Below are 15,422 nucleotides of genomic sequence, written 5' to 3' on the forward strand. Positions count from 1 at the left end.
TTTGGTCCGTGGAGCGTCCATAATTATTCACCAAGGTAAGGTGATTTGCATCCCTTCCTCTCCCTGCCTCCTCACGAAACGCTCGTTTTGCATGTTATGGAGTTGGAGATGACCTGAAACGGCCCCAGTCTCCCATGCTTCCCAAAGCTTTTCCTATGATTACTAACACTAAAAGCTTACAACCAACCCCCGCCTCCTCTTGCTGGGTTTGTCCAACAGCGGGAGCACGGCCAGACCTCCTAGTTTTTCCTCATCCAAACCTTCCTGTGGACTTTCTGCGCACCACAGCAGGTGGAACAGCCCATGCAAAGATATATTCTTAATATGATTCGGAGTCTGCCATTGATGGTAAGAAAATGGATTAACAGCTAGCGAGAGAACACCTGTGGTATGATGATCATTCTGACTGGTGAAGTGGAGTGTTGGCACCGATTCCCTGAAGCATTCCTTTAAACTACAGCTCTCTTGGCAGGACATAACAGACAGCTGATGTAAGTTACTCATAAGAGAAAAGAAAAACGAGTTCTCTGTGTATCTGTAGCCGACCTGAAGGGGTAGTCAGAAATAAAAAAGAACAAAACTCAAGCAGGCCGCCAATTTCCATCAAATTTCTTACAAACTGGGATACTCAGAAACATTTTTATTATACGTTTACTAGAACAGAAATAGAAGACCTAGTTATCCATCACGGAAAGTGCTGCACAGATGTCTACATTTCAGTCATCCAAAAGCAAAGTTTCCTGTCACTGCCAATCACACAGAGCGGGAGCGTCCGGTGCCAGCTGAGGCCGGATCCCACTGTGGCAGATCCGATCATCACCGGCTGTAACGACATCAGAATGTGACATGAGACTGGAGCTGAACGTTAAACAGATAATGAGCTGGATGGTGAGGAGCATCTCTGACCTGTGGGTGGCCAAGATGGTGGATGAGTAACTGAGTACAGATTTTTCCTGGACATCCGGTGGTGGCAAAGAGGTTTTCATTGGCTCGAGACCACCTGAGGAGGAGAACGTCATGCATATGTCATCAAATGATTAAACTAAATCAAAATTAGACATACCACCCCAAAATCCAAAATACATATTTTCTTCTTACCTGTCTTGTTATTTGTCCATCTACATTATTCTGATGAGAGTCGGTGAGTTCTGCAGATATCAGCTGTAGAGACGTCTGCCTTCTCTCGAATATATAATGGAATTAGGTGGCACTCGGGTTGTGTTGCTCAAACTGTCTCTTTCCTGAAGTCATGACCGGGTTTCTCAAGATAATCCACTGACCTTGTAGGAGCTATTTTCTTTCTACCGGACTACACCCCCAAACGTATCACTGCGCAGAAAGAAGCTTGCATCTCCGACCTAACCCTCTTCTGACAGCGCTAACTTGTGGAGATTAGTTTACAGCTAGCTCATACTGCTAGCTAACCTTACAGTTCAGCTGAGGAGGACGCCATTTATGTTTACATCCCACACAAGCCTCTCGTCCATGAGAACATGAACGCCTGTGCCATTTTTGGCACCAATACATTTTTTGTTTGTTTGTTTTTTTTAGATGATAAATCGCAGCACAGGTAAGATGAAACAAATGTATTTTTGAGTTTGTGGTGAACCGTCCCTTTAAAAAACAGCTGGAAATCAACACAAATCAATGTGAAAATCTTTTATCTAAGTGTTTAGCAAGAATTAGCAAGTATTGGGCAATAAAATCCAGGTGAGAATCAGTGAAAAGTAGTGAAAATCAAGTTAGTTCTAAAGATGAGTGCAGTCTTACTTGAATAACCGTGCTTTATCTATGTGGGCTGGTCTTTTTTCCTGAGGGTAACTGCAAAGAATAAAAGTAAGATTTAGGCACATTGCAGCCTACTGAGCACCACCATCCCAAATCAATACATCATGCAGCATCGACAGCATATTACCCACGCTCCCTCAGTCACCTGGAGCGAGTTATGTCCCAGATGAGCCAGTCGTTTCCCGCCACGGCACCGACTTTGATCGTGTTGGTGAGGCACCAGTCAGCGGACATGAGCGGCGACTGACCGCAGTCCAGTGACAGAATAGCCTGCTGGGTCACCAGGTCATAGAAGCGTATTGTTCCCTTCTTCTCTGCCACCATTAACTGTAGGGGACACATGGATGGTTTCAGCCGAGGCTTGTAGTTTATGTTTTTATAGTGCGTTGACATCTATCTTAGTACAGTACAGTCTGTCCCAGCGTGCAATGGTAGAGAAAGGGACTCCATCCACTCCACATCCACACTTAAGGCGTCACTATGTTTCAACACCAGTGTTTGTTAGACGCTTGAACAGCCCACAACACCCTCCCAACAGACACAGTCACCTCCTCTTTACGAATGGCCAGGTGAACTCTCAAGCCCCTAAAGCGTCACTATGACTGCCCTCAAGACAGGAATGACTGAAAGTGTGCGGCCACTTGGAAGAGTTTTGCCCTCAGACATGGTCAGACTCATCTGTTTTGAGCATACTCCAGCCTTTAGTACAAGCATCTACTCTCCAATGTTCCATTATTGGATATTTCACAGCATAATTTCCATTTTATGGTTGGACAGAATCTTAATTGGGCTCCTTTGACTCCTTTGAATGAGGTCAGGGGCATGGGAGGGCAATTTAACAAGGCGCTCCAAGCTTCCCACAAAAGGTGAGTTAATGGGCTCCATAACGACCAGTTCTGAAAAGCCATCTGGTTCGGCCAAATCACCTGGCCCGTCATCTAATGGCCACTTGGCTTTAGACAAACACAGAGTATAGTTACATTTTCCAGTTCACCTGACTTCACACCTGACTGTGTGATTAGTGTAGCTGCATAGCCACAACTGGAGAGTTTGACCTCAGAATATGAGCATCTGAAATGAACCCCTCCTACCTTGAAGGCTTCCTCTGGGTGCCAGCACACACTGATGCCAGGAGAGCGAAGTCTGAAAGTTGAGCTTTCATTCCCATCCAGGTCCCACACCCTGTTTTTAAGGGTAAGATAATAAAATACAATTGATGAAAGTGATGCCTTAGATAACCTAGTTTGCTTTAATTGTATTGGTACTAACATTAGGTTTGCAAAATTCACATTTTATAACTATTTTATTGTAAACTGTGAGCGTTCTCGGGTTATTGTGAAGCGGGTAGCAAACGCAGGACTTTTAATCAGTTCTCATTAGTAATGTTACGGATTGATTCAACTTGATATGTGAACTGCTCTTGGCCTAAAATCCAAAACAAAATCCATTACCTCCTAATTAAGATGGGGTTTTAGAGCACTTCCAAAAATAGCATTGGCATTTGAGGCGCCCTTTGATGCTTACATAATATCTGAAAGAATTCACCTTCTCAAGGTTTCTTCCTCTGTGGTGCTCAACCCAAAACAAACTGATATAGTTCAGTGTCCAGACGGCCTGTATGTAATATGCATGACCCATGAGCCCATCAGATACAGTTTCCTCAAGATAAATTATTCCTAGAAAAGGCATTTAGTTTTTTCTTCTTCTGATACTTTTATGATAGAATTCAACCTCAACTTTTCCATAAATTTGCGGCTCAACACAAGACACGACTATCTTTTATGGCACACAACGTGGGCAGCGATAGATGACATGTTTTCATCCAAGTTGATGTTCGCTCTAATCTGTCTCACTCCTGTGTGATGAACAGGGTCTTCAGGCCTTTCCAGGGAAAAGGGCTCCTTTCTCAGATCTGGGCCCTGAGCTGCGAGGACAGACAGACTTATGCTGGACTCCTCTTCCAGCAAAAACGCCAGCCTCACATTACATTGAGCTATGATAGCAGGGGCAGGGTGGGGTGTGTGTGTGTGGGGGGGGGGCATCACCCTCGCCTGAGTCGGCGTTACGCTCCACTCACATTACAGCAAATGTTTCGCTGTGGGCGGCCCGCTGCCATTCATTTTCTGTGGAATACAGCGAGGGCAGCAGAATGCACGTCAGTCGAGGAAGAGCGGCGGGGAGAAGTTGAACAGCATCCGACTTTGTGCAAATCAAAACAGAGGGGTCTTGCAAGCAAACGCCAACCAAGAATCAAAGCTCATGTGAGGATTATGAGCTAAGCTAAATAAAGATAAATAAGACCTATGATAGCAAAAGCAGCTGAGAAACACCACGGATGTAATGGATCACTTGGATGGAGAGAACTGCGGGTCCTGAGACCTGGATCTATGGTTAACCACATCTGAATGATCCCTGAACTAGACGAAAAGGTGGGGATGGGGGCGTGAGGGCGGGGGATGGGCGACTGCAAGTGTTTCTGGGAATATAAAACAAACGCTTGTGAAGCATGGGAAGGCGCTGACTGATGAGGTCATGCAGAAGACATCATCTAATAAAGCCCAAAAAGTAATTCCAAAGACCATCTAAATGTCAAGTGTGTTGTTGGAGAGATTGATGTCCTCAGTGGTGCGGTGTAGGGGAGGATATGCCCCGTCTCAGATGAAGACCTCAGTAAACACTCAACTTTTCCTGCCTCATCTCCCCTGCAGCAGGACAGAGCCCTGTTGAAACTCTGGGTTTCTTTCCTTTGCCCATGTGCAGACTCAGCCAGAGCCTCCACCGTGGAGCATGAGCAAGGCTGGGAAGAAAAAAAGAAGAAGAAGAAGAAAAACCCCCAGACCACACCAGATAAACAACAACTAAACCCTATTCTTTCAGACCACTAGCCAAGCAGAGCTCAATTGCACGCTACACCACCAACGGCCAAACTGTGGTCAACCACTCTGCCCTTCAAACGGAGAGCACCGGCTCCCCAAAAAAACATAACCTTTTCCAAACGAGGTGAAAGACATGAGACACGAAAACACGCGTGACCGCCTCTGATAAAACACAGTGTAATTGCATAACACTACATCAAGCAATAACACTCTGCTTCCATGTACAACAGAGTTGAAAAGGACATCTGAAGTCCTGTATTGTGTTATCTAAGTGAGAAAACAGCGTGGCCAGAGCGTTACGGTTTGTCAATGTTTCCCATAAGTGGAGGAAACGGGAAATGCCGTTAGCGCTGTGTGATCTGATTTATTGTAGAGAGCAGAGTAAATAATCGAATGTGACTCTCTGGAGGGGGAGAACTGGAAGAGTCGAACAATATAATCCCATCACGGTGCCTCGCAGGGTCGCCCTGGTTGAGGTGCACAAAGTCTGCATCAGCATCTATTTCAGCAGGACCTGCTCAACATCTGATTTTGATTTGATTTTGACAGACTAAAATTATCTGTTTGAAAAAATCTCATAATGGCTGATGCTGACCTTTAGTACATATATATACACACAATAAGAAGTAAGCTAAGAGCTAAGCTAGGCTAACTGCACAGCACATTCAACATTATAACGAATTAAGGCCAAATGTTGTATGAAAACTTGTTAGCGAGTGAGCAGAGAAGCTAAAACAGAGAGCTGAAAGTAATAGATTACTCAAAGAGTACAGCTAAACGATTGAAAAAGACAAAGTTCAAAGTTAGTTGAAAGTGCGGTCAGAAACAGAAAATGCTAGCTAAAAGCTGGACATAAGCTGGATAAATGGTTGCAACATTAATGGATAAATGGTATTAAATTTACTGAACTTAAAAGACTAGACAATTGAAAAAGACAATTCAAAGTAAGAGCTTCAGGGTTGAAATAGGTAACGCTAGCTAATAGTACTGGATAAATGGTTGCAAAAGTAGGCTAACAGATAAACGGTTGAAATAGATATTTACCAAAAACCATGGCTAATGGCTGAGATAGACAACGCTAGCTAAAATGGCCAAACTGTTGAAATAGACGGCAAAAGGTAGGGGCTAATGGTTGAAATAGATAATGCTAGCTAAGAGTTATGGCTAAACAGTTGGGACAGATTGCTAAAGGTAGCCTAAAGGATAGATCTGAAACAAATAACCACTTAGCTAATGGATGATTGACAGTCATGAAACGGACAGCTAAAAGTAAAGACTAAATAAAGCAAAAGCATAGCTAATACTACGAACACTTGAAGCTAACAGTAATGGATAAAAGGTTGAAATGTTAGCAAAAAGTACTGCTTCTGCCACATCAACCTAAACACTAGCAGATTAACTGTATGATAAAAATGTTCAAACAATATACTGTTTTCTACAGTGAATAGTGTAAAATAACACACACTTTATAGTTTATTCATAGTAATATACTTAAACATGAAGGAGGATTATGAAGAGGTACTAAAGCTCATCTGAGTGGGGGTACGTCGGGCCAAAAAGGTCGGGATAGAAGATGCGCTGGAAGCATGGATGAGATATCAAGCTGTTGTTATTTGTTTCCCTTACACAACATAAGAGATTGAGAAAAGCAAACGGATTATCACCGAGAACAGAACAAAACGCTTTAAACCATATACATAATGCAGCAGCAGCAGGTGTGCGTTATCCCGAGTTCATCTGCGAACTCACTCAACCTCAAATCCCCTTTAGGCTCTGCAGTTGCTCTTGTGATCTCTAGGTGGCACATTTCCCCACAGGCTCACCCGTCTCCATCCATACCGATACCGTGAGCTGTTTAGACTACGTGAACCAAATGTAAACTCCCCTGAGGGACTGGAGTCTGCTTCCCCACCTAGATGCTGCAGCGTCAGGTTGCATGCTGGCAACAGCAGACTTCCCACAACTGCAGGGGACGGTGATGACAAAGCTAAACAAACTTATAGTAGAGGCACTGCTGCCAAACCTAACAGAGTGATGAAGAGGTCATGAGCCTATACATGCAGGCGTACACCTCCCTCCCTCCCGGTTTCCTCCTCTCATATCGAGGCTCAGTTTGTGTGGGCTGACTGGAAGGTCCTCTCCTGTTAACTTGATCTATCCCTTGTTCCGCCTCTGTCTTCCTCCCGCGTCCCATATTTTCTCAACATGACAGAATTTAAATCTTTCAGCAGATGGAGCGCACTCCTGTTTTCTCTGGCCGGTCAGCGGAGGCACGGGAAGAGGAGAGTGGATGGGAGCGAGGGGGGACTCGTTGTACTCGATGCGTTCTCAGACGACCTGATGTGGCAGGACGAGGCACTGAGGAGGACATCCATCAAGCCGATGACTGTCAACGTGTTTTATAATGACAAGTTAACCACTTGTCAGGTCTAAGATAAACAGTGAAGAGAGACAGATTTGACACTGCTTTCAGATCAACTTTAAGTATATATGTGCTGTATCCAGGGGCTGGATAATAAACTGACTTTGGAGAATTTTTAACACTGTAAATTCCTCACGGCTGCCTTTCACTGTAGTACAGCCTGATCAATGAGTGACGCAGTGAAACCCGAGTCTGTGGCTACCTGCCAGTGGAAGCCACCATCGTTTATGATTAGGCTGCTTAGCCTTCTAACTTAGCTACGTGCTAAGTTAGCACGTAGCTAAGTTAGAATGCTCTGGGAAACTGGAATGCAAACTTTCCACTATTTTCAAATGTGCTTAACGATTAACTGATGAAATAATAACCAGATTAATGACTAATAAAAACAGTTGTTAGTTGCAGGCCTGGTCTTCACCTGCTTTTAACTTTTGGTTCAAATCTGAAAGTGTCAAAATTAATTTAAAGTAAGCACTTACTGTCCATAAACAACATAAGAAGAGGGCCCAGTGCTGCACTCAGGTTTGCATGTAGCTGGAGAACCAGCCTGCTGATGGAGAGGGGGGCGTCCCTGAGGTGACCCTGGCTACTGACACACTTTTTCCCTCCTCTAGCATTAATTGAAAGGGAAAATTTGGGGACCTTGTTACAGGTCCCCCTTTGAGAGGAAAATCTTTCTGCAGCTAATTGGATTTCCATATTTAACCAATTAGCTAGAAAAGCTAAAAGCAGCTCTGTGCTTACGCACAGTCACACCGGAGCATGTTGTGCTTAGCATCATGTTTCACTGTGGAAACACAGTCAGGACTTTCTGCACCATTAACAGAGAACAGAACTCAGAAATCAGAAGCTGGGAACACACACACACACACACACGCACACACACACAGAAATGAAATAGTTTGAACCTGCAAGTGTGGTCATCACTGACAGAAGCAAGTTGTTTCCCTTCTGTGGGCTCGAACACCAAATGGTTAATGTAGCTGGTGTGACCCTCCATGACCTAGGCAACAGCACAGAAGAACAACACGTAAATAAAAACAGCAAACCCATCCTCAATAAACTGTTAAACGAGCGTCTTCGAGCAAACTTGTGCTCTCTGCACTGGCTGCAGCTCTGCTTTGAGTGTGCACGGCTACATTTCCTCTATCACTAAGTACCAAATGTCAGTACTAAGTTAAGAGAGTTTGATGCCAACTAACAAGCGCGGTTCTGGCCAATGTGCTCCAGATGTTGCACTACCTTGACTTCATGCCTATCCTGAAGATCAGAAGTCAGCAGGCGTAGCTTTCTGTCAGCTGCAGCGGTGCAAAATCTGCAAGGAGAGAGGAAGAGGAAAAGAAAGGGAGGATATGAAAATAAACAAAGAGAGAACATCAAAACAGAGTCAGACTGTACAGGCCCAATGACAGACGACATCTCTTTCTACAGACTTGCCTGCAGCCGCCTAGATTGACACCTCGGGATGAGAGTGCCAGTGTGTGTGGTAGAAACTTGGACAGTGATCAGTGGAAACGCTGCCAGGGAGATTCTAATTGCAAGCTAAGATAAACAGGGAGAAAAACAAGATTCCTCACGCCATTTACGCATGTCTCTGTTCAAAAACCTGTGCAGAGCCAGGCAGAGGACTTTCCCTCTAATCAGTCGTAGTACACACCAGTGCCTGCAATTATTCACACAATTACACTAACTCACTTATGACAAGAAAAACACACACACATCACCAGAATAAACAGACAGCGGTTCACACATTTGCAGTCGCAGGCACAGATGGATTTGGCATGATGTCACTACAAACACCCTTAACGTGCTTCAGGGTATTACTGCTACAGTAGATTAGATTATATTAGGATAGGCCTTCTAACCCCACAAATTAGTGCTGTACTTTGGAGTAAAGCATGGAACACATTCTGGCTACTTTTGCTCTTTTTTTTTTTACCTCAGTGTCAAAGGCTTTTCTTTTTTAGTGTTCTCCAATAGCCTTGCGTAATACAATAAAAGTCACTATTTAAAAAGGGAGACGCCACTGAAATTAGCTTTGTTGTTGCAGAGCACTGCGATTATGGTTTCAGCAAAAGATGGACACGAGGGGCAAGAGTTCATCCTTTCCTATGTGACATCACCACAAACAACAGAGGCGTGAAAACACAAATACGAAATACGAATATATATACATATTTTAAATCTTCCAGCGGAAGTTGCATTGATTTCTATATTTCAGTGTTTTGCTGCACACGTTGCAATATTTAAAGGAACAGTTCACCACTGTGGGAAACATTCACAAGAAGACTGCTGCCACAGTTAGCTTAGCACAAAGACAGAGCATCGTTAGCAGCTTCCAAAGTTCAAAAACCCACTTCCAAGCACCTCTAAAGCTCACATATTAACACCATGTCTGGTTTGTGAAATATTCTTTAAAAAACAGCATGTTTGGTGGAGGAAGTTTATTGGTGAGAAACAGGCACAGTGACGTCCTGGAGTCTGTTTGGCAACCTCAGAGAGATGACAAGACCTCAGGCGAACAGGCGTATTTCCCGAAATATATCTTAGATAAGAGAGATTATTACCCCTAATGTCCACCGGGCGGGTTAATGTCCAGGTTTTGTCTTCAACAGCGTCCAACAGAGCTGATCGCTGGCATTCCAGACAATGTGTGCAATCCCACCGGGCGCGCCTCTGCAGGGAAATTTGTGCCAAATCTACTTTTTGACGGACGATGCATCAATCTGCACAGAGTAGGGAAACCCACACAGGAACGGTGTAGAGAATCCAGTAGATTTTCAAAATAAAACATCCTGTGCAGACTCGCGATCGTACTTCAGCAATAAATATCAGTAAAACAGCCAAAAAAGAAAACGTTTAGCCACAGAGCCTCAGCAAAATCTGAGAAAGTCAACAAAATCAGGCGGGCAAATCGTTCTGCGTCTGAAACGCGCCCGGTGAGGTTTGGAGCTGCGTGAAGGACCGAACAGAAACTCGGAGACGTGCCTGATGGAATCTCGGGGTTAGAGGTGCTCTTCGACTATTGCAGCTGTATCTTGAGCTTGGCTGAGCATGTGAGCGGGTGGAAGCCGGTGAGGGTTCACTACACTACTGCCCCCTGCTGGTTACTCATGACTCACGCACACTTAGCAGTGGAACAGCATGAACTCGTGTGCCTTGCCCTCGCAGTGGAGACCATCACTGGCAGTTAAAATTTCAGCACAAATAAAGGCCTTTTTTTCAAAAAAGCGATATAATTTGATCAAATATTGTCTGTGTGGGTTTTTTATTTACTTCCATTTGGACAGAGAGAAAAGTTCCTGCTCTTGTTCCACATCATCTTTCCTACAAACCGAAATGCTTCCAAACAGCAGATGTAACATTCCTTTCTTTCCACAACAGCTCTTCTTTACTCCTTATTAGCTTCATTTTTCCATTGTATGCCGAACAAATCTGCTCTGAGAATGATTACGATTGGTCAGTTTCTGCCAGTAACCACAATGTAATGAAATAAGGCCGTTACTGTCAGATGGGGCAGACTGTTTGTTTTTGGGATCAGCCACAGCAAACTTCACCTTTTTTTAATTTTCTAAGAAGCGGCATTAGAAAGGCATTAGCATGGCACAGAATTTACAGCTGGATGTCGATGCCTGTCAGCAGGATTGGTGGTTTGTCTGGTGATATAACTCTGATCAGACTCGACCTGGGGGTGTTCTGAGGGCTCGAAAGCACAGATCATGAGTAGCAGCATGCCTGGTTCGAGTCCAGCTGGAGAACTTTGTTTATCCTTAATCTCTCCTTCCTCTCACTTCCTGCCATCTCTGCAGTGACGGCCTGTTTACCTGTTTACCTTCGGTGTGTCGCTCCCCGTATTGACTCAGTTGTTTGATATGTGCTTCTTTCTTAGCGTAAAGACTGAGAAATCTGCGTATTTGGTGGAAGCCAGTCATTATGTGTGTGGTGTCTGGTCTTTGCAGGCTTCAGTAATCCTCACATCTTGCTGCGGTGGTGGATGGTGGCAGCGCTGCAGCTCGAGCCCCCTCTCCTCCCCTCGCCTCTCTCGCTCTCTCTGGGCCCCTGCTTGAGGCAAGCCCGTGAGAACGTTGTACTTTTCCTGGAAGGCACGGCTACGTGCAGATCGAAGGGAGGGATGGAACCTGAGTGGGTAGTCATCAGCGCAATAACATGTGCGCACGTCACAGGGCTGGCTCGAGGGCCCTGCGGAGTAAACCACAGAAGGCCAGGAATTATCGCTGCCTTTCCTTTTCAATTACAGAAAGCTTAAACACCTCTGGGGGGACCGCCGAACCTTCCCATCCACCGCTCCAATTAGGAGGAAACTCTTGCTTTCTAACAATCTACAGTTAGGCTACTTCCCTCCTGTCCAAGGCCACCTGAAATAACTTGGCTCACATCCTGACAGCTGCAGTGTGACAGTGAGAGGCCGTTACTCTGACTACTTTCACACAGCGCCGTGCTTTCTCTACAACTGCCTCTTGTTCTGGTCACAAGAGGAGCGCTCGCGAATAATCGTCCCGTTGTGTTTAAAGACACGCATGTCAGGTTTCTGATGTGGGAGTGAACTCTGTCCTCCTAATCCTGTTACAAAGGTCTGATGGCCTCTTACATAACAAGAGGCACTAGAGCTGCAGATGTCCAACCAGGAACACCATCCTATATTAAAAACAGACAGTTATGCTAATAAGGTCATTACTTAAACTGACTGATGACATAGCAAGTATGTCAGCACACTTCACACGACAGATGGGCGGCTTAGCTGGAAGAGGGGCACGTCCATCAAACCCAGCACTGAACCCCCAGCTGATGGAGGTGCAAGGGAACAAATGGAGGCTGCATTGGTTACACACAATAAGTGTTGTGCAGTGATGAAAAACACTAAAAGCGCAGTTTGAAAATGTGGTGTGTTCAGTGTTGGTGGGAGTAACAGATATTTGGGAGGTGTTTAGGGGTTATGTTGTTGAATGATAGTCAGACATTACTCTTGTGAAACAGACTGTTATTTTGCTATCCTCCTGCATTAAAGAGGTTGCTAATCAGAAGCCAAATCTCAAGTGCACGTTTTTTAAGACCTTTTAAATCATCCAATAGGAGACTTCCAAGCAGCAGTTTTGCACTGACACTACAGACCAGCACACAAACCAACTAGAAGGCTGTTGAAGAGGAAAAAATGATCGTGATCATTTGCAAACAAACTGTGTTCACTGACAGCAGTTTTCTGAAGTGTTCTGAGTTCATGTAGTAATCTCCTTCATCCAATCATGTGTTCACAAAGTGGTGAACCTCGCTCCATCTTCGCTCATGAACGACTGAGCCTTTCCAGGATGCCCCTTTCACACCCAATCATGATCCTCTCACCTGTTACCACTGAACCTGTTCACCTGTGGAACGTTCCAAACAGGTGTTTTTGGAGCATTCCACATCTTTCCCAGACTTTGAAACATGTTGCTGCATCAAACTCAGAATAAGCAGATATTTACAAAAATCAATGAAGCTGATGAGGAAAAACATTAAATGTATTGACTTTGTGCTGTTTTCAATCGAGCAGTTTTACACAGAGGCCCATGTTTTGAAATCAAGTTGGACCAAACTGTGTTTAACCATGAATGACCTTTGGTAGTACTTATACTCTATCAAGCCCTGAAATGTTTTGTATAGTTTAACATATTGAAACTAATTTGCATTCTTTACAGTGCAACCTCTTAATGTACCTTGCAGTTTTGATGCTGAAACAATATATTCCTCAGGCTCAGTTTGCTGCAAGGTGCTCCGACAGACAGACAGATACAACCATGGTGCCGTGCACCAAACAATGTACCAGTACCTGATAGTGGGTATCCTGTCCAACCGGGACTCAGGGCTCCAAGCAAGCGCATCGACACGCAATTCATGATGGAAGGCTCGAAGAACGTTGAATTCAACTCCCTCAATCTCCATATCCTCCTCCTGTAGGGATAAGGATGTGTTCAGGAAAGAATATACTGGGTTACACTGTGGGTAATCCAGCTCGTGTGCTCCTGCATCACTAACCTGGAATAGGCAGCTGCCCACCACCACATACTGGTTTCCACCGTAGGCCAGGAGAGAGGCAGGGGTACCAGAGGTGAAAGGACTGAATTCGACAACATGAACATAGTCCTCACATGCCACCGTGTAACTTGGACTGCGGCTCGAGTCCTCCTGCATGCTGTGTATCCTGGTAAAGCTGGCTTCAGATCAGTTTCCACTGTAATACATCAGAATAAAAGAACAGTTTGTCTTATGTTCGGTACAACCCAGAATATGTTGTTAATCACTGTAAAGAGAGCAACATCTGCTTAACAAATCAGACGACACTGTACAAAGTGATGCATTAACGTGAGCCACGGCAGACTGATAGGACTATATATCTGTCAGAAATGGTCATATCATTATACCAAGATATCCACTGCTTTAGTACCTCTGGCTGTATCAGGGCCATTGATTTTTGTAAGTTAAGTGCTTTTATTTGTCAGTTCATTAATTAGCTGGATTGCTTTCAAGTTATTTTAGTCATAGACTGTATCTCAAATGTATTTCAATATATCAACATCATGATACAGAATCATATATCCATGGTAGGGAATTGTATCTGCAATCCCACTCCCCGCTTGGGCAGGACCTCACATACTTTTGTAAGGACATAACCTATAATGGAATAAAAATGTGAAAATTTAGATGTGATTTAAACTACAAAACAGACGTAAAATAAAATAAAAAAAAAACAGACAACTGAACTAAATCAATGACTTGAGCACTGGTGTTGATATATTCTCAAAACACAATCTGGCATAATGCTGACTGCTCATGTTCAGTCAAATGACATAAAAAAACAGGCATATAAAATACTTTAGCTGTCATAGATCAAATACTTCCACAGCCTCTGAGGAGCACAGCATTACAGTTAAATCAACCAGCCTTCAAAAGGTATGCACTAGATTTTGCTCAGGCTGAGTAGAGGGGACGTAAAACCAAACCTTATTCAATTTTCTGCTTGTTTTATATATCCGAGTTTGCACAGAGGCCTGCGTAGCTAGGAGGGCACAATAAGGGTGTTTTTACTTAAATATAGCGGCCACTCTTTAATTCGGCAAACATCAAACACAGAAAGGAATTATTCCCACAACGAAATAAACGTAAAACGACTCGTGAATGGTTTAACATACACAAATTAATAGACATACAGTTACGATAGGTAGTGTTAAGTACCGTGTCCGGGCTATTTTGGTGCAAGGCGAGCTAGCTATATGGTGTACGTCATTTTATGTGAGCTAACCTTACATCCACAGCACCCTTTAACTGAAGTTACCTAGGACAGCAGTGTGTCACCTGGATAAGAGCTACAACATGCCTGCTAGCTGGCTGTGCACAGCTAAGTTAGCTTGGAATTAGCCAAACAACACTTTACATTGCCCGTTCTTACAATTTAACGCTCCGACTGATAACTTAATAATTACCTCTTCGTTATTGGCGTGTATTCCGTTTCAGAATATAGTACTGCCTTATTTATGTTTCAACCTTATTTTCAAGAATTTCTTTAAATCAAATCCTGCGCGCGTTTGAGAGGTTTCCAAGCTTCTTCCGGGTTCGTCATGGAATGTACCATGCAGTACAAGTAACAAGGGGGATTTCGCGCTACGTAAATAAAAACATCTTACCCACGTCCCGATATATGGGCATATTGTTGCGTTACAAAGTCTAACTTAGTGTATACAACATATTGTAGTATTCTGTCACGAAATTATGAAAAATAATGCAGAAGAGAAATACTTTTTTACATCATCTCTCCCGTTGTTGTGTGCTACAAGCTGATTGGTTAAGAGGCGAGAGACGTCACCGGCAATTTAAAATTTCAAAATAGCTTTTTGTCGTGGACGTGTATTCTCGAAGACTACTACAATATTAGAGGTTTGCACGATTAAAATATTGTTGTCTGTGAATTCAGGTAACCAGAAATGTAAGATACTTAGTTATATGTGTGCATCTTGTGGAATTTGACATATAGTCCCTTTGTAATTGTAAGTTATCTCGGTATCACTGTGCCATTGAGGCCAGCAGACTCGAAGGGCTTCCTTTCAATGGAAAAGGAAAGAGATGCTTTATAACTGTAAAGGGATTACTGTTTGCTTTGATGTCCAATGGCTTTATTTAGCTCCTTAAATGTTATTTTATTATGTGATTTTGGTCGATTTTCCAGCAACACCTGGTGTATTAAAAGCCATGTAAAAGAGAAGTCTGATTTTACATTTTCACATCATTGTTTTAAGTCTAGTAAGCTATGTTTACATAGATTCTGACATCATCTTTTGCTTTTGCTGTTT

The 15,422-nt window shown here is 43.6% G+C and overlaps 1 protein-coding gene across 1 annotated transcript; it reads right to left on the reverse strand.

The window, feature by feature from the left end:
* Positions 1-635: 635 nt before the first annotated feature.
* On the reverse strand, positions 636-14,695 carry nup37 (nucleoporin 37). The gene is made up of 10 exons (XM_076722421.1): positions 14,559-14,695; positions 13,114-13,309; positions 12,908-13,029; positions 8,326-8,398; positions 7,992-8,086; positions 2,880-2,970; positions 1,934-2,115; positions 1,771-1,821; positions 907-1,000; positions 636-823 (listed from the first exon to the last, which is right to left on the reverse strand). Exons 2-10 carry the CDS (start codon positions 13,267-13,269, stop codon positions 710-712), a joined length of 978 nt encoding a protein of 325 aa, XP_076578536.1. The 5' UTR covers positions 13,270-13,309; positions 14,559-14,695; the 3' UTR covers positions 636-709.
* Between the last annotated feature and the right edge of the window lie 727 nt (positions 14,696-15,422).

This window comes from Chaetodon auriga, chromosome 22, assembly GCF_051107435.1.
Source record: "Chaetodon auriga isolate fChaAug3 chromosome 22, fChaAug3.hap1, whole genome shotgun sequence".
Taxonomy (NCBI): Eukaryota; Metazoa; Chordata; class Actinopteri; order Chaetodontiformes; family Chaetodontidae; genus Chaetodon; species Chaetodon auriga.